Raw genomic sequence first — 19,918 nt, 5'->3', positions numbered from 1 at the left:
TCTGTTTTTTCAAGTATTGTTATGGCAGCATCATGTCATGGGAATGCTTGTCACCGGAATGGACTGGGGAGTTTGTCAGGTTAAAAATAAACATAAAAGGAGCTAAGCCGGTTCTGTGTAGATCGGTAAGGGGAAAAAATCAAATGTAATCTTTTTTCAGATTTAAATTTAAGGTAGCAGAATGTGAAGACTGCAAGGGCTGTGTAGACATTCACTAGCGACTGTAACTGTAAATCCACAGACAACATTCAGGGACACATTAAGATCTTGAATTAAATACCTTTTGCCACACATCAAGGTGAAAAGAAGGAACAGCCACCTTCCAGGCGTCTCAAACCCGTTTTCAGTTGCGTTTTCCATCACTTACCTGTTGGCTGACCTTTCCTCTTATTGACACACCAAATATATGTTCCTCACAGTCATTTCCGTTCCCTTCTCTCCCTCACCTTTGACATTTGGGCTCAATACTCAAATGCAACCAGCTTCTAATAGGATTTGACTGGATTGCAGCCGTGCATTTGTTTTGTTAACTAGAACAAAATTACAATCAAACCTTATGAGATTGACCTTAAGAAATATTAATCTACTGATCCTTAAAAGTTCGAGAAGGGGTCAGTTCAATTGGGATCCATTTCATCTCAGTTGATAAATTCAATTTTATTCACAATTTGGATAAAATATGGCCCTGGTACAGAATTGTTCAGTTTGGCAGTGTATGTAAGATGTAGTTTTCTTTGATAAGAGGCTACTACAATGACAACTTCGAATTTGAGCAAATTTGGGGCGAAGCTGGCAGGGCTGGAACCATGAGGGACCTCATACAATAGCGGGGGCGTCATGCACCCCAAATATCGGAGGGGGCACAAAGTACGTGAAGATGGCTGGAGGGTGGCTCGGCCACTCGACTGTAGATTGTAGGATTTAGCATTTTAACATACTAACCCGAACACCTGAATCAGTTTTTTCCTACAATCTAGAGCCATTAAGCCAATGTATTTTCTTTTTCTGCATATCTAAGATCTTGAACTGCCTGTATCCTCCTGACTAATGGTTCTTCTCATAGTTTTTTGTTGTATTTGACCTCCTTTTCTCCCCAATTTTCAATCTTGTCTCATCGCTGCAACTCCCCAACGGGCTCGGGAGAGGTGAAGGTGGAGTCATGCGTCCCCCGAAACATGACCCACCTAACCGCGCTCCTTAACACCCGTCAGTTTAACCCAGCACCAATGTGTCGTAGGAACCACCGTACAACTGGCGACCGGGGTCAGCCCGCAGGCACCTGGCCCACCACAAGGAGTCAGTAGAGCGCAATGAGCCCTATCCCGGACGACACTGGGCCAATTGTGCACTGTCCTATGGCACTCCTGGCCACGGCTGGTTGTGGCACAGCCCGGGAAATGAACCCAGGTCTGTGGTAACACCTCTAGCACTGCATGCGATGAGGTGCCTTCGACTGCTGCGCCATTCGGGTTCGTTTTTTAAAGAAACTAAATATGCTTCTCTGAATCTTTGCTCAAATCTGGGTCAAATATTGAAAGGAACTTGAGTCTTATTCAGTACATTTAGTTATTGCTTGCTTTTCTGAAGTCGACCAACCTCGCAATAAGGCATCCCAGCTAAGATAGTTAGACAAGCTAGCTACTCTAACTTGATTGATAGCCTTAAATGGCTTCTTAGTAGTTAGTTATGAGGTTGGGAACCTATCTGGGCTAGCTAAAGCCAACTTCCTAAAATTGGTGGCTAGGTGGCTAGTAGTATTACGTTTGACCAATGACAATAGAGGACATGGAGCCTGTATTGAAGTAAATCTAGCCATGACGACGACCAGGAGCCATTTGCAAACAAGGGAAATCCTATTAAGCTGTGAAGTTAGCGCGGCAAGGGAGCCTTCGGCAATCTAAGAATAGCAGGTTCATTAGAGAGACATCAGCATAAAGGCTGTTCAAACAGCAAAAAAAGAGGCCAGATGGTGGTGAAAGGGTTGTGAGAACCATGGACCAATCTCAGCTCTATGCTGCTTTCCACCAGGTAATGTTCTGGATAAGTTGGGACGGGCTTCATGTCATCCTTGAATCCTTTTACACTATTACTACATGAAATCCATGATTCATGGGGATATCAAACCTTTTCCCTCAGTAGCCTATAACTCGTCCAAGAAAGTTAAAGGTTTTGCGAAAAGCAAGGTTGAAGCAGTTGACCCGGTGGACTACCCAGAACAGTATGAATCCTCGGTTCTTAGCCTAGTTTTTCCACTGTGCTTCTGCTTCCACCGCTGCTTGCTCTTTGCGGTCTAGGCTGTGTTGACGTGGGAGCACTTTGTGACAACTGCTGATGTAAAAGGGGCTTTATAAATAAATCTGATGATTGATTGAGATGACAAGATATAAACAATGAAGTTCAAAAACATGGCAGCCTGCTACCTAACAACAAATACTTGTTAGATGTTGTTACACGTTTGTAAGCCTCTTAGTTCCACATTCTCCCTAATTGTGGGCTTTGGCTGGCTGGCATTCACTCTGCACAAGCCCACGATGGCTTAATCCCCATGTAAGCTAAATTAATTGCACCCTCCAGAAGAAGTTGACTGTCTTCCCAGTGAAGGACTTGGCACTATGGAGGAGCTACTACTGCCCACAGATGGCAAGGAAACACGATACAACAATAGTACGTATTCTCCAAGAGGAGACTCTGGGGGGAAACCCATGTACGAACGCGTCAAGACATTTTTACACAGGACTTTCGTCGTTGACTTGAAACAGTGGCTGAGGGAGTATCTGAAGCTCAACGGCTTGCTGACACTCTCGGTTTTTGCCGTGTTGGCCGGCTGTCTCCTGGGGTTCATGTTGAGAGGGAGCCATCTCTCTACCCAGGTACGTGGTTCTTTATCACAAAGTCGGACGCATGTGCAAATGCTGCTTGATTATTTGAAGTGTTTGCATTGGAGAACATCAACCGGCAGACGTAATGGACCATTGAGAGAAGCTTCTAGTGCCAGTCTGCCAGGTCCATGTGTCTCCCTTGGCAGTGTGTACATTTCTGTGTTTGACCATCTCTCACTCTTTTCGGATGAGGCGGATCCGTGAAAGTGTTCCACTTAAAACGCCCGATAGAGCTCCTGTTTGCATTGGAGAACATCAACCGGCAGACGTAATGGACCATTGTGAGAGGCTTCTAGTGCACGACACCATCAGCAAATGATGGGACTGGAACCTGAAAAGTGGTCTGCGTTAATTGTTATAGCAACAGAGAGCCTGTGCACAGCTAGAAGAGCAGCCCTCGTAGCATGCATTCATCCCCTTGATTGAATACGTGGTTGTTAGGGAAGGAGTTAATGACCTCTACTCAGCAACGTGTTTCAGTCCCTGAAAGGAAAGTTCTCCGCTAATGCAAATGTAGCACTTTCAACGCATTTTGTGGAATAAATTCTAATCTAGGCCATTGATGGTGAACCAATTACTGGCTTCAGAAAAAGAAATGCAGCATATTGTTGGAGTACAACAGTAGACACCTAGAGAGTTATAGGCCATCTATGGTGCTCATAAGGTAAAGAAGGATAGGTATCGTATGCCCACATTATCACGCCCTTCCTGTCCACTTTTACATGAAAACAAAAGGAATGTGATGTTCAGAACAGTAGAGAGTTGAGGTCAATCCAAGCTCAGTCCTGTCAGGAGAAGGGGATTATTTGATCTCAGACTGAGACTTGGCTTGCCAAAGCAAACATGGCCTAAAGTGTGCTCGATAATCACAGGTGTGTGAGGTGACGCATGACCCAAAGATGATGTTTGTAAGTGAGCGGAGGTTTATCCTGAGGAAATGACTGTGGGAGTTACTACCAAGAACTACACTTAACAAAAATGTAAACACAACATGTAAAGTGCTGTTCCCATGTGCTGAATAAAGTATCCCAGAAATGTTCCATACGCACAAAAAGCTTATTTCTTTCACATTTTGTGGACAAATTTGTTTACGGTACATCTCTGTTAGTGAGCATTTTATCCTTTGTCAAGATAATCCATCCACCTGACAGGTGTGGTATATCAAGAAGCTGATTAAAGCTGATCATTACACAGATGCACTTTGTGCTGGGGACAATAAAAGGCCACTAAAATGTGCAGTTTTGTCACACAACACAATACCACAGATGTCTCAAGTTTTGAGGGAGTGTGCAATTGGTATGCTGACTGCAGGAATGTCCACCAGAGCTGTTGCCAGAGAACGCCATTTTAAAGAATGTCCAACCGGCCTTAAAACTGAAGACCACGTGTAACCACGCCAGCTCAGGACCTCCACATTCAGCTTCTTCACCTGCGGGATCGTCAGAGGGGGGAGGGGCAGTATTTCTGTCTGTAATAAAGCTCTTTTGTAGGGGAAAACCGATTCTGATTGGCTGAGCCTGGCTGTTAAGTGGATGGGCCTGTCGCCCCCCCCCCCCCCCCCCAATCTGAACCAGATTGAATCAACCAATATTATTCACGGTTATTTCTTTACGATTTTGAAAACCAAGAACATCCTTTCGCCTTTTCACAAGGGGTGACTCTGAAAAGCCTTTTCCTCAATTTCCCTTCTCAAAACATTGAAGGAGAAGGAGCATTGGAGGTGAAGGAACCTTCTCTGACCTCCTTTTGGTGGTTTGAGAAGGAATCTAGGAGAGAGGACACGAAGAATCAAGCAAAAGGCTTTTGACATTCACCCAAGTGTGTGCTGATGGGCACTTTTTTTCTAGAAGACAGGAATACTTGAAACAAAAATATCTGTCCAACTATTGTAACGGGTCTCCTGTGGAAAGAGACAAAGTTTTGGAATGTGTTTCAAGGTGGCCTTTTTTTCAACAATCAACCTCCTCAAATCTGTTAAGTCACCAGCTGCCACTGCTTTGGAGTGAGTGCTTCATCCCTACTTACATTAATTAACATGAATGTTTCTTCTGATTTCCCCTTCCAGGCTAAGATTTATTTTTCATTCCCTGGAGAACTTCTCATGAGAGTGCTCAAAATGCTGATCCTCCCCCTCATCACGTCCAGGTAAACATCTTTAATGTCAACTTCTTTCCAGTAATATGGTTGCATATTCAACCAGCAATAGAGTAATAAAAGTATAATTTAATCTTCACTGAGAATTCCTCTATTGTTGATTGAATATATTTCACACACCACAAAAAAGAACCAGCCTCAAAAGTGACTTTTGAGAAAAGTGCATAACTGGACGAGGTGTTAAATGACTTGGAGAGAATGCTGACTGCAGGATGACTTTTGATGTTATCACACCGCACCCAATGATAGTCGCTACCCCCTATAGACAGGTAATGACATCACATCTTCATTCAAGTTGAATGGGGATTAAAACATTACCACTAAACAAGACTTTAGAAACCAGATTTCAGTATATTCCATATGGTCGACATAACATGACAGGTTCCAGTTATATTACAACTGTCAGATAGTATATAGCCTCTGCCAATTCCCCAAAAACCAGATATTCCGGTTTTCAGAGGACATGGAAACAAGGCGACGCTCCATTTTAACTCCTCCTCCACATTTACTGGATTGGTTGCACAGTGCAGAAGAGAACCTCCCCCCACAGTTTTATTTTATGTTCTTGTCAATACCAGTATGTAAGGGATCTAGTTTCAGGCATTTATTTTATGCCTGCTATGTTTGGTTAGGTAGTATAGGAAGTAGTGCTGACAACAAACACTTGAAAAGGTGTCCTTCTGCCACTTCAATAGAAATGTTCATTAGATCTCACTTAGATCCACATTCTCCTTAGTTTCCTTTAATCACTCACTAGAATGGATCCATATGTGGGTACCAATTTAGGCACCTGAGCAATTATTGGGCCATTTTTATTGCATGTTTTCCTTATTTCATCCTAACCAATCCTCTCTCTTTTTTTCTCTCTCTACAGTTTAATGTCAGGCCTGTCGTCTATGGAGTCCAAAGCCTGTTGTCGTGTGGGTGTTCTCACTGTGACCTACTACCTGTGGACCACCTTCATTGCGGTGGTGGTGGGTATCCTACTGGTGATCATCATCAAGCCCGGGGTGGGCACTGAGATGGACAGCAACAGGCTAGGAGGAGGGCCCGTCATGACTTCTGCTGATGCCTTGCTAGATCTCATTAGGTGAGTGACCAATAACGAAAAACCAGAAGCAAAACTGAAGTGTGATTTCTACTTAAAATATCAAAGGGATGTAAAAGGCACTCATTCGTGGAATGGCCCTGCTACAATGCATTTGGAAAGTATTCAGACCCCTTCTATTTTTATACATTTTGTTACATTACAGCCTTATTCTAAAATTGATTAAATAAGAATACAATTCTCATCCATCTACACACCATACCCCATAATGACAAAGCAAAAACAGGTTTTAAGACATTTTTTCCAATTCATAAAAATAAAAAATAGAAATGTATTCAGACCTTTTGCTATGAGACTCGAAATTGAGCTCAGTAGCATCCTGTTCCCATTGATCATCCTTGAGATGTTTCTACAACTTGATGGGAGTACACCTGTGGTAATATCAATTGATTGGACATAATTTGGAAAGGCACACACCTGTATATAAGGTCCCACTGTTGACAGTGCATGTCAGTGCAAAAATCAAGCCATGAGGTCGAAGGAATTGTCCGTAGAGCTCCGAGACAGGATTGTGTCGAGGCACAGATCTGGTGAAGGGTAACAAAACATTTCTGCAGCATTGAAGGTCCCCAAGAACACAGTGCCTCCATCATTCCTAGATGGGAGAAGTTTGGAACCACCAAGACTCTTCCTAGAGCTGGCCACTCGGCCAAATCAAGCAATCGCGGGAGAAGGGCATTGGTTAGGGAGGTGACCAAGAACCCGATGGTCACTCTGACAATGCTCCAGAGTTCCTCTGTGGAGATGGGAGAACCTTCCAGAAGGACAACCACCTCAGCAGCGCTCCACCAACCAGGGACTGGTAGACTAGTCAGGATCGAGGGAAAGATGGACGGAGCAAAGGACAGAGAGATCCTTGATGAAAACCTGCACCAGAGCACACAGGACCTCAAACTGGGGTGAAGGTTCACCTTCTAACAGGACAATGACCCTAAGTACACAGCCAAGACCACACAGGAGTGGCTTCGAGATAAGTCTCTGAATGTCCTTGAGTGGCCCAGCCAGAGCCCAGACTTGAACCCAATCGAACATCTCTGGAGAGACCTGAAAATAGCTTTGCAGCAAAGCTCTCCTCCAACCTGATCGAGCTTGAGAGGATCTGCAGAGAAGAATGGGAGAAACTCCCCAAATACAGGTGCGCCAAGCTTGTAGAGTTTACTTATGTAAATGTGATATTTTTATTTTTTATTTTATACATTTGCAAACAGTTCTGAAAACCTGTTTTTGCTTTCTCATTATGGAGTACTGTGTGTAGATTGATGAGGAAAACAATTTAATCAATTTTAGAATAAGGCTGTAACATAGTCCTGCATTAGCGGACCAATGTATCCCTATGTAGCGCGGGCAAAAGTCACAGCACCCTCAACCCAAAACATCGTTGAGTGGCCAGATGGAAGGCACTCCTCAGTCAGACTCCAGATATTGATTTCCAGAAAGTGCTTTCAGGAGTAAGTTGGATTTGTTACAGCAGTGTGTCTTGGATGAAGGGAGTTGAGACTAGATTTAGAAGCCGGCAATCCTGTGGCATGGCCCCATTCGGTGCTGGCGGCAAATCTAGCACCCACAACCAGACTGCCAGTTTCTACAGTGAGCTCCACTGTATTGGGACAGTGACAATTGTGTGTATGTTGTTTTGGCTCTGTACTCCAGCATTTGAAGTGATATAATGACTACAAGGTTAAAGAGAAGACTGTCAGCTTTAATTTCATCTTATTTTCATCCATATCGGGTAAACCGTTTAGAAACTACATAGTCCATTTTACTGTGCCAAAAGTATTGGGACAAATTCACTTATATGTATATTAGAGTAGTAAAAACTTAAGTATTTGGTCCCATATTCATAGCACGCAATGACTACGTCAAGCTTGTGACTCTGCAAATTTGTTAGATGCATTTTCCGTTTGTTTTGGTTGTGTTTCAGATTATTTTGTGCCCAATAGAAATTAATTGTCAATAATGTATTGTGTCATTTTGGAGTCACTTTTATTGTAAATAATAATTTCATATGTTTCTTAAACACTTCTACATTCATGTGGATGCTACCACGATTACTGATAATCCAGAATGAATCATGAATAATGATGAGTGCAAAAGTTAGAGGCATAAATGCCGTTCATTCTTATTAGCAACAAAATTATCTGAAACACAATCAAAACAAATAGCAAATGGATCCAAGTTGGTAGGGTCACAAGCTTGATGTAGTCATTGCATGCTAGGATTATGGGACCAAATACTAAACTTTTGACTAATTTAATACACATATAAGTGAATTTGGTACTCTAAAACGGGTATGTACAAAAAGTGCCGTAATTTCTAAACTGTTCACCTGATAATGATGAAAATGTCACCAAAAAAACTGGGAGCTGCGTTATTGGCTTTCACTGTAATACAAGACATGCTGAAGTCCAAGGCTATATCTTAAAGTGAGATCTATTGTTTGGGTGTTAATCAAAATGTTTATTTTCCTCACTAAAATTAAGAACTTCAGTAGACATTCCAGTCCAAATACCTACTTCTGGTAATTATTCAATTTAAAAAAATGTAAATGAATACAAATAAATAAATATGATAAAGACATGTAACTTGGTCATGTAAATTCAAAGCGTTTTTTTCCCTGTTTAAATTTTTGGGGGGGATATATTGACTCCAGTCCTGTTAAGTACAGTACCATAGGCCTGATATGCATGCTTCGACCTATTGTTGTCTATGCTTGGTAGTCCTACACAGTAGCAACAACTATCTCAGGAGGTTGGGACGCACACACACATACACACAATCCAGTTAACTGACAGGGGTGATGAAAAAAATTTTAGTTGTCCAAAAGGGATGATTTACAGATGAACCCAGTCATGAACAGCGAGGATACAAATGATCTTCGTGGAGGATTGCTTCACCGGCACACGTCAGGAGGGCTTCTGGCTCGTGCCTGTCTGAAAGTACTTCCCTCTTTTAAGGGCCCTCGCAGGAGTCGCCTGCCCTCTTCATCCACTTATTAACTCGACCTCTGACACTGCAGAGTAAAGAGAGGAATAGAGGAGAGCCAGAGTAAAAACTGATAACGTAGGGGGCAAATTGCCTCTAGTGTTCACTGATGTAAAACGAAGACACTTCACAAGTTCTTCATTTCTTTGCAGAGGCATAGTCATTGTTTGGCCCATGCAAATACTTTAAACCTTAAAATACTTCAATTCATAAAATATGTTTTGTATTGTCAAAAAGCTTCACTTTATGCAGACATACATCAAAAGGTGTATTCATCACTTCTATACATTCTGTGGAATACACATCAATGATTAGACTGCAGGGGACCACTTTCCTTTGCATGGCTCACAAATGACAAATGGCTCACAAATTACTGTGACAATAGCCTCGCTACTGTATATAGCCTGTCCTTTTACTGTTGTTTTATTTCTTTACCTACACCTTTTTTTTGCACTATTGGTTAGAGCATGTAAGTATGCATTTTACTGTAAGGTCTACCACACCTGTTCTATTCGGCGCACATGACAAATAAACAGATTTGATTCAAAAGGTTGAAAAAGCTTGTTCGACATGATCATACTTATCAAGTTGGAATTATTATGATTCCCTCTTATACGGTAATAATTACACGTGACCTTACAAATACTGATCAGGAATGAATAGCCATGCGTTTTACCCTGACTGTATGCACCAACATATCAACATGCTAAGCTAAATTATAACATCCTCTTTTTACAGGAATATGGTTCCTTCCAATCTTATTGAGGCGACATTTCAACAGGTAACACCAGTCCAATGCTAATGTACAGTATGACACATTAGAGAGTGACTTCAGAAAGTATTCACACCCCTTGACTTTTTCCACATTTTGTTGTGCTACAGCCTGAATTTTAAATATATGAAATTAAGATTTTGTGTCACCTTAACCCCATAATGTCAAAGTGGAATTATGTTTTTAGACATTTTTACAAATTCATTAAAAATGAAAAGTTGAAATGTCTTTAGTCAATAAGTAATTCAATCCCTTTGTTGATAGAGCAATACAACCGACATGTACATGATTGTGAAGAGTCTCACCTTTCAAAAGAGTGTGTTAGTGTGTATCCCAAACTGTTCGTACACTGCACACAGAAGTAGGCAGAAGAGGCTGGACCGACTTTAGATGAGTCCCGTGACACTTGTGGGGGTCGTAGAGCAAAACAGAGAACACCCACCACCATGTTCGTGAGAGTTTGTAGGCCAAACAGTTCGGACGCTACAGACTTTTCGTGAGAAGACAGGTTTTCGGGAAGTATCATGGTCTGACAAACACCGGAGATGCGGAAGGGTGATATCGGTAGATGCGATGAATTGAGCCCATGCCAGATATCGATAGCTTAAAGATATCGATAGCTTATAGGTAGATAGGTTAAAATAAAAAGCAGCCATTGAATATCACTTTGAGTATGGTGAAGTTGTTAATTACACTTGCATCAATAAACCCAGTCACTACAAAGATACAGGTGCTTTTCCTAACTCAGTTGCCGGTAAGGAAGGAAACTTTTAATGGCTGTGATAGGAGAAAACTGAGGATGGGTCAACAACATTGTAGTTACTCCACAATGCTAACCCAAATGACAGTGTGAAAAGAAGGACACCTCCACAGAATAACAAATATTCCAAAACATGCATCCTATTTGTAATAAGGCACTAAAGTAAAACTGCAAAAAATGTGGCAAAGAAATTAACTTTATATCCTGAATATAAAGCGTTATGTTTTGGGAAAATCCAACACAACACATCACTGAGTGCCACTCTTCATATTTTCAAGCATGGTGGTGGCTGCATCATGTTATGGATATGCTTGTAATCGGCAAGGACTAGGGAGATTTTTAAGATAAAAATAAACCGAATAGAGCTAAGCGCAGGCAAAATTCTAGAGGAAAAGCTTTTTCAGTGTGCTTTCCAACAGACACTGATAGACAAATTCACCTTTCAGCAGGACAATAACCTAAAATACAAGGTCAAATATACATAGGAGTTGCTTACCAAGACGTCATTGAATGTTCTTGAGTGGCCTAGTCACAGTTTTGACTTAAATCGGCTTGAAAGCCTATGGCAAGACTTGAAAATGGCAGTCTAGCAATGATCAACAACCAACTTGACAGAGCTTGAACAATCTTTTAAAGAATAATTTGCAAATATTGTACAATTTAGGTGTGCAAAGCTCTTAGAGACTTACCTCTCAAAGACTAAAAGCTGTAATCGCTGCAAAAGGTGATTCTAACATGTATTGACTCAGGGGTGTGAATACTTATGTAAATGAGATATTTCTGTATTTCATTTTCAATAAATTTGCAAACATTTCTAAAAACTGGTTTTCACTTTGTTATGGGGTATTGTGTAGATGGGTGAGATGTTTTATTTATTTAATCCATTTTGAATTCAAGTTGTAACACAAGAAAATGTGCAACACGTCAAGGGGTATGAATACTTTCTATAGGCACTGTACCATTGTTTATTTAATAATATGCCAGACATAGAAGACCTTCCATTGGTAGTGATTAACAAGTCAAGACAAATCCCTACAGCTTATGGGTATTGTACTTTAAATCACCTTCCTCATCTGCAATGTTCTTATTGATCCAGTACAAAACAGATATGGTCCGTATCCTGAAAGTCCCCAGAGTCACAGTGCAGCCCAACTTTGTGTACATCATGCCTGACGATAGTGGCCCCACTGGTAGGACGGTGTTCCTGGAGCTCACTCCACCTCCTGAGATTCACTACAAGACCAGAGCTGGCAGCAGCCAACAGATGAACGTGCTGGGGATTGTCATCTTCTCTGCCACCATGGGTAAAGACAGTTTATCTTCTATTTTCTTTTATCTTTTTTCTTATTTTCTGTATCAATGCTACAGTTGAAGTCAGAAGTTTACATACACCTTAGCCAATTACATTTAAACTCGGTTTTTCACCATTTCTGACATTTAATCCTATTAGAAATTCCCTGTTATAGGTCAGTTAGGATCACCACTTTATTTTAAGAATGTGAACATGTCAGAATAATAGTAGAGAGAATTATTTATTTCAGCTTTTATTTCTTTCATCACATTCCCAGTGGGTCAGAAGTTACATACACTCAATTAGTATTTGGTAGCATTGCCTTTAAATTGTTTAACTTGGATCAAATGTTTTGGGTAGCCATTCCACAAGCTTCCCACAATAAGTTGGGTGAATTTTGACCCATTCCTCCTGACAGAGCTGGTGTAACTGAGTCAGGTTTGTAGGCCTCCTTGCTCGCACACGCTTTTTCAGTTTTGCACAAGAATCTTCTATAGGATTGAGATCAGGGCTTTGTGATGGCCACTCCAGTACCTTGACTTTGTTGTCCTTAAGCCATTTTACCACAACTTTGGAAGTATGCTTGGCGTTATTGTCCATTTGGAAGACCCATTTGCGACCAAGCTTTAACTTCATGATTGATGTCTTGAGATGTTGCTTCAATATATCCACATATATCCACATTACTTCCTCATCTATTTTGTGAAGTTCACCAGTCCCTCCTGCAGCAAAGCACCCCCACAACATGATGCTGCCACCCCCATGCTTCACGGTTGGGATGGTGTTCTTCAGCTTGCAAGCCTCCCCCTTTTTCCTCCAACCATAATGATGGTCATTATGACCAAATAGTTCTATTTCTGTTTCATCAGACCAGAGGACATTTCTCCAAAAAGTATGATCTTTGTCCCCATGTGCAAACCGTAGTCTGGCTTTTTTTATGGCGGTTTTGGAGCAGTGGCTTCTTCCTTGCTGAGTGGTCTTTCAGGTTGTGTCAAATTAGGACTAGTTTTACTGTGGATATAGATACTTTTGTACCTGTTTCCTCCAGCATCTTCACAAGGTCCTTTGCTGTTGTCCTGGGATTGATTTGCACTTTTCTCACGAAAGTACGTTCATCTACAGGAGACAGAACGCGTCTCCTCCCTGAGCGGTATGACGGCTGCGTGGTCCCATGGTGTTTATACTTGCGTACTATTGTTTGTACAGATGAACGTGGTACCTTCAGGCCTTTGGAAATTGCTCCCAAGGATGAACCAAACTTGTGGAGGTCTACAAATGTTTTTCTGAGGTCTTGGCTGATTTCTTTTGATTTCCCCATGAAGCAAAGAGGCACTGAGTTTGAAGGTAGGCCTTGAAATACATCCACAGGTACACCTCCAATTGATACAAATTGTGTCAATTAGCCTATCAGAAGCTTCTAAAGCCATGACATCATTTTCTGGAATTTTACAAGTTGTTTAAAGGCACAGTCAACTTAGTGTATGTGAACTTCTGACCCACTGGAATTGTGATACAGTGAATTTATAAGTGAAATAATCTGTCTGTAAACAATTGTTGGAAAAATGACTTGTGTCATGCACAAAGTAGATATCCTAGCCGACTTGCCAAAGCTATAGTTTGTTAACAAGAAATTTGTGGAGTGGTTGAAAAACTAGTTTTAATGACTCCAACCTAAGTCTATGTAAACTTCCGACTTCAACTGTATATGTATCCATCTCTATCTAAATCATTTTAATTTTGCTTTTTTTAGGGCTGTTACTGGGGAAAATAGGCGAGAGAGGAGCACCACTAGTTAACTTGTGTCAGTGTATCAACGAATGTGTCATGAAAATCATCAACACTGCTGTTTGGTAAGTGGAAGTCGAGCTTTATCAATAGTTTACATTATCATGGTTCCACTGGCTCAGTGGTTTAGAGAATGGCAACACCAGGTTTGTGGATGTGATGTCCATTCAGTGTGACTTTCTGAGGTTACGACCTGTACACGGGCATGTGGTGAGAATGGGGTCATTGTCTTGTGGTCAAGCTTTGGTGGAGAAGTCAGGCGACGATCTTGCTTCGTTCCACCCAGCAGCGAACTGCACATGCCAAGGATTAGTCAAGCAGGAGTAGCTCACCCTGTGCTCAGGGTCAACAGTGACTTATCCCAGGGGCCTCTGGCACCACCAGGGCAGAATGACTGCCCCCTCTCATTGAAGCCACAGCGGTTCAAGGCCGACCGTGGTACTGCAGGCATTGTTTGCAGAAAACAGGATCCCCCATTATAGTGACTAGAAAAAATGACAATCTTTGGGTAAAATCGAATACAACCATGGTACCAATAATTGATCATTTAGTTGCTAATGGCAGCTTGCAGTACCCCAGTCGGCCTTCAACTTGAGTAACTCAATGAGAGGGAAAAAGCACTAAAGCTAGCCTGCAACGTCACTTCCTGGAGTATTTCAAACTGTTTCGTCACTAGTTGCCACAGCCACAAAGTCGGAATTATGGCTAAATCCTGCCTATTTCTAAAATGTATCTTCTTAAAATCTGATTTTAAACCTAACCTTAACCACAATGTTTAACCCTAAGCTTAAATTAGAACTATTAAGCAACAAAATAAATCATGACTTTTATGAAATAGCCAGTTTTTACTTTGTGGTTGTGGTAACTAGAGACAACAATATTATGTCTCCATGAGACGCCATCTTAACCAATTTCATTTGGCTTAAATGCGCTATTGAGTCTTCACATAAGAGTGAATGGTGTCATGTGATCGATGGCTTTGTCAATTTATATATATATATATACAGTCATTAGGCACATTGCATGCAGCTCAGGTTTACCTGAAACTGGCCCGGCCATATTGTACGATGTCACTTACCACACAGGTTCTGCTGATATAGGACCGACCTCAAAGACTTGAATGGCTCTTGGCTCTGACATGTTTTTAGCGGCAGGAATAAACTCACGTGACACAACAGGGCAATTTTAGTTTTCTTTTTTTTGTGAATACAGTTTTGAGATTTGGTCAATACATAGCATTATTTCAATTACAATGTATTTATTTTTATTCTGTTTTACTGTGTGGAAACGGCTCATTAGGAAAAACACATTTGACCTATAGGTAACTGCCAAAATAATGGAAACACTTGAGTAAATGAGGGATACAAAGTATATTGAAAGCAGGTGCTTCCACACAGGTGTGGTTTCTGAGTTAATTAACCAGTTAACATCCCTTCATGTTTAGGGTGTATAAAAAGTATAAAAATGCTGTTTTGTCTATCATGGCTATGACCCCATAGGATGACAGTGCCCCCATCCCCAGGCCACGAGTGGTCACTGAATGGTTTGATGAGCATTTAAACGACATTAACCATATGCCATGGCCACCTCCGTCACCAGCTCTTAACCCAATTGAACCCTTATGGGAGATTCTTTAATAGTGCCTGAGATATCCTTTTCCACCACCATCAACAAAACACCAAATGATGGAATTTCTTGTGGAAGAATGATGTTACATCCGTCCAATAGAATCTATGCTTAGGTGCATTGAAGCTATTCTGGCTCATGGTGGCCCAACGCCCTATTAAGACACTTTATGTTGGGATTTTCTTTATTTTGGCAGTTACATGTAGGTTGTATAGAAAGTCTTTGGAGGTGTTTCTTGAACAACAATGAAACACAGTTCTTCCTTTTTTAATTTCCGGACAGGTATTTTCCATTTGGGATCATATTTCTCGTAGCTGGAAAAATCCTGGACATGCAGGACCCATCTACTCTTGGGAAGAAGCTGGGCTGGTACACTATCACTGTTCTGGCTGGGCTCTTTGTCCACGGCCTCATCCTCCTCCCCTTCTTCTACCTCATCCTGACTCGGAAAAACCCTTTCACTTTCATCAGAGGCCTGCTTCAAGCCTTGGTCATAGCACTGGCCACCTCCTCAAGGTCTGTCTGTGTCCTATTTTCTCATTAAACAATGATATTTTTCACTGTCCTGGAGGTTGCTGCAGTGTGCAGGGCTGCAGTGTGCAACCAACAACCTGGGTTGGGGTCAATTCCTTTCTTAATTATGTCAGTTCAGCAGGAAGTGAATTGACATTAAATTCATGTTGAATCGCAAATGTACTTTATTCAATTTGTGAATCGAATTTCAGTTCACCCCCTAATTTGAAATTAAAGTAACCCCCCCCCCCCTTCATTCAGCTGAGTCATATAACACCTGATTCATTTGATTCAGGTGTGTTAGTGCAGGGTTGGGACAAAAGCTTGCAAACACTGTTGCCCTCCAGGACCAGGTGTGAAGAACACTGTCCCAGAGGGATCCTTATAAACATTGTAATGTTTGATTGATCATCTCCAGTTTCAAACACTTTCTTTGAAACTCGTAAAACTTACTCAAATGCATCTGCATCATGTTGCTATTGATCCACACTATGGTGTTTAGAGGTGAACAGTCAAGCACAGAAATGTATTAAGAGAATAATAGCCTAAATGTACAACAACAACAAAAAAGCATGAAAGCTGATTGCTGTAATTAAGTAGTGTAAATGAAACTATTCCAAATGGAGGAAAACAAACAATAATATATCCAGAGGATATCAGTTAGAATAATCCCTTAACTCAACTCTCTCTCTCTCTTAAGTTCTGCCACTCTGCCCATTACTATGAAGTGTTTGCTGGAGAACTGCAATGTGGATCGCCAGATAGCACGCTTCGTGCTGCCTGTGGGCGCCACCATTAACATGGACGGAACAGCTCTTTACGAAGCCGTGGCGGCCATCTTTATCGCCCAGGTCAACGATTATGAGCTGGACTTTAGCCAGCTGGTCACCATTAGGTATGTATGGGGTTTCAAATCACTCCAATTCTCATGTAAACCTTCTCATAAAGCTACCCAGTCCATATACGGGGGGGAACTTTGAGTCCTAACTCAAAAGCAGTAACCGGTCTGTGTAGTCTGCCATGACAGTCTTGGTTTCTGGGTGCCAGGACTATAACCATTTCACAAAAAGTAACATCCTGATATGACCAGTTTCACACAACTACATGGGAATGTCACTGTACAACATTAATGTGATGTTTTTCATGATGAGATTTGGTCACTGTTTTTGAACTTTTTAAAGGGTATAGCTCATATCATATTAACCATGGCAGGACAATATTGTAATGCACCTTCTTAGCGGAGTAATTGATTGTGTTGGTCTCTGTTCAAAGTATAACAGCTACAGCTGCCAGCATAGGTGCTGCTGGGATCCCCCAGGCTGGCCTCGTCACCATGGTGATTGTGCTGACATCAGTGGGTCTGCCACCTGATGACATCACTCTCATTGTGTCCATCGACTGGGTACTGTAAGTTCACTATGACAACAATTAGTCATATTCAATATCTACATAATGGAACATATACCATACCACATGTTAATAGTGACTGAAACGACAGAACATTTTATGGATAAAAAGTGAATTCATTCATATGTCAAAGGAAATCTTAAATTGTTTCTGCATTCAAGAAGCAAACGTTTTTTGGTTGGAGTGAGAGGCTGACCTCTGGAGCTTTTGTATTCCCTGTCCTCTCAGGGACAGATTCCGAACCATGATCAACGTGCTGGGAGACGCCCTGGCAGTAGGAATCATCGGCCACTTATGTCGGAAAGACTTTCCTCGCAGACCTACTGGCAAGGTAGGCAGCTGTCACTGTCTAGCCGCAACCACATCATAACAATTGAGTTATAGTCCTAAGCTCCTGTCTTGTGAGGTATCAGAGGCCCTGCACATAATAATGATTGTCTTTAATTGATCAAATGTGTCTGCCAACCAGGGTTAAACATTTATCAATCTGAAATCAATACGTCATGTGAATCTAGACCTCAATGTCTGCACAGTTTGTCACTTATGACAGAGATACTGATAAGTGTGTGTGTGTGTGTGTGTGGGTGTGTGTGTGGGTGTGGGTGTGGGTGTGGGTGTGGTGTGTGTGTGTGTGTGTGTGTGTGTGTGTGTGTGTGTGTGTGTGTGTGTGTGTGTGTTCCTCCCTAGTCACAACCTTCATATGGCACACAGAACTCTCACAACATGCAGAATGGTGTGCCTATGACCGAGCTGCCTCTGCACAAGCAGGACTGCTGCTATGATGTGATGGGGGCCACAGTCAATGAGAGGCCTACCATCTACTACAACATCTGTCAAGTTTAACTCCTGGAAATACATTAACCTCAAATGATGGACAACTTTGGTGCACTTTTCCCCTACTCGTGCCATGAAACAGTACTGAAAGAACCTGCTCCTGCTTTGGTGCACTTATCGCTTTGTCGGTGACACTGTAATGGACAAATCAGTGTTTTCCACAAAGACCTTTTATTTAAAAAATAAATAATTAAAAGTTAAACAGTGATGAGTTAGGAATCGCCCAAATGTACTACTACGACCTTGTCTATGTGGTATTGGCTCTTGCTATTAACTCGAGTCGTCCAACGTGCTGTGGATTCACTGGATGTTTTTTTCTCACTGTCCCTCTCCATGGTCTCTATGGTCCATGTGACAGTCATAATAACAGCATGCAGGTATGCATTTTGAACAACTTGTTTGGCTTGATTTTATTTTTTTGCATGCAAAGGAAGTAGGTCTACTGTCGGGTCATACTGGACATTCTGGGTCAATGGCAATAAACTCATTTCACTCAACTTCGTCTTCTATTTAATGCGCCTAACATTTATTGGCAGTTTCAACAATCTAAAGGGAAAGTACAGGAGGGGAAATGTTGTTTAATTCAAAACACGTCGTCTGATGATCTTTTTTTGTATGTGACCCTGCTTTTCTTGTATTCAAAAACCTAAATGTAATGTTGCCTTAAATAAAAAATGTCACTTGTCCGCAAGATTAAGTCATTTATCTACACAGACAAGAAACCATTTTGTTTTCCAAGGCACACAGACAAACTACCATACCATTCTTCCCTCAACCATAGCAACATAGTACTCACGGAAGTACGTTGTTTCTTCCGATTCATTTATTGTAGTTATTTGAAAAATATTTTTTTTGTTTTAAATTGCTTGATTTCTGGTGTATCTATATGTTGTAATCAAATGCAACGTCATGGATGCGAGTTCCTTTCAGTGATTAATCCAGTTAGTTAGGACATGAGGAAGCCATGAGTATGAAGCCCTTTGGACGGCAGGCACACGCATGTGCCTCCGGTGTTAGTGAGAGATTAAGTCACGGTGAAGACTTGGACAAAGAAGAAGGATTACGAGGGAGGGTCTTTTGGCTTTAAGTGCTTGAGATTACAGTGCTTGAGTTTACAGTGCCTTTGTCATCCACAAGGACATTACTGACCTACTAGCCATTTGGGTATGGAAGATTAACTTGTTGTAAATGGCATGCTTTTGACCGGTTTGCAAATCTTGTTTGGTTATCTAATAAGGCTGAGGGTTGCCTAAAACTGTCTCAGATTGACCTATCATGTAGGCATAAAACCTTCCCTCCTACTTTTTTATTTGTTTTATTTTATTTCCCCTTGTAACGGTGGTCGTCTTCCTCTTCTGAGGAGGAGTAGGAAGTATCGGACCAATATGCAGCGTGGTCCGTGTTCATAATTACTTTAATAGAACACTGAAAAATACTAAAACAACAACGTGAACGAACGAAACTGAAACAGTTCTGTCTGGTACAGATATGAAACAGAAAACAACTACTCACAAATCATAGTGGGAACACAGGCTACCTAAGTATGGTTCTCAATCAGAGACAACGATTGACAGATGCCTCTGATTGGGAACCATACTATGCCAAATGCAAAAATATAAAACATAGAACAAAAACATAGAATGCCCACCCCAACTCACGCCCTGACCAAACTAAAATAGAGACATAAAAAAGGAACTAAGGTCAGGACGTAACACCCCTTTATTTAACCAGGTAGGCCAGTTGAGAACAAGTTCTCATTTACAACTGCGACCTGGCCAAGATAAAGCAAAGCAGTGCAACAAAAACA

The 19,918-nt window shown here is 41.4% G+C and overlaps 1 protein-coding gene across 1 annotated transcript; it reads left to right on the top strand.

The window, feature by feature from the left end:
- The first annotated feature begins 2,612 nt into the window (after positions 1-2,612).
- On the top strand, positions 2,613-18,797 carry LOC135511437 (excitatory amino acid transporter 5-like). The gene is made up of 11 exons (XM_064932944.1): positions 2,613-2,870; positions 4,945-5,024; positions 5,908-6,123; positions 9,862-9,904; positions 11,752-11,959; positions 13,697-13,796; positions 15,640-15,873; positions 16,571-16,765; positions 17,143-17,277; positions 17,506-17,608; positions 17,965-18,797. The coding sequence occupies exons 1-11, from the start codon at positions 2,613-2,615 to the stop codon at positions 18,118-18,120; spliced, it is 1,728 nt and encodes a 575-aa protein (XP_064789016.1). The 3' UTR covers positions 18,121-18,797.
- The last annotated feature ends 1,121 nt before the right edge of the window (positions 18,798-19,918 follow it).

The sequence above is a fragment of the Oncorhynchus masou genome, chromosome 24, assembly GCF_036934945.1.
Source record: "Oncorhynchus masou masou isolate Uvic2021 chromosome 24, UVic_Omas_1.1, whole genome shotgun sequence".
NCBI classification, from domain to species: domain Eukaryota; kingdom Metazoa; phylum Chordata; class Actinopteri; order Salmoniformes; family Salmonidae; genus Oncorhynchus; species Oncorhynchus masou.
The sequence above is the reverse complement of the archived record's forward strand: the minus strand, read 5'-3'. Positions and strand labels throughout refer to the sequence as shown.

What these genes read in the sequence shown, in the direction of transcription:
- LOC135511437 (XM_064932944.1), top strand. Translation starts at nt 2,613, where the DNA reads ATGGAGGAGCTACTACTGCCCACAGATGGCAAGGAAACACGATACAAC. An exon ending in CTCCCCCTCATCACGTCCAG is followed by an intron (nt 5,025 to 5,907) that starts GTAAACATCTTT and finishes CTCTCTCTACAG; the next exon opens with TTTAATGTCAGGCCTGTCGT. An exon ending in CTCGCAGACCTACTGGCAAG is followed by an intron (nt 17,609 to 17,964) that starts GTAGGCAGCTGT and finishes GTTCCTCCCTAG; the next exon opens with TCACAACCTTCATATGGCAC.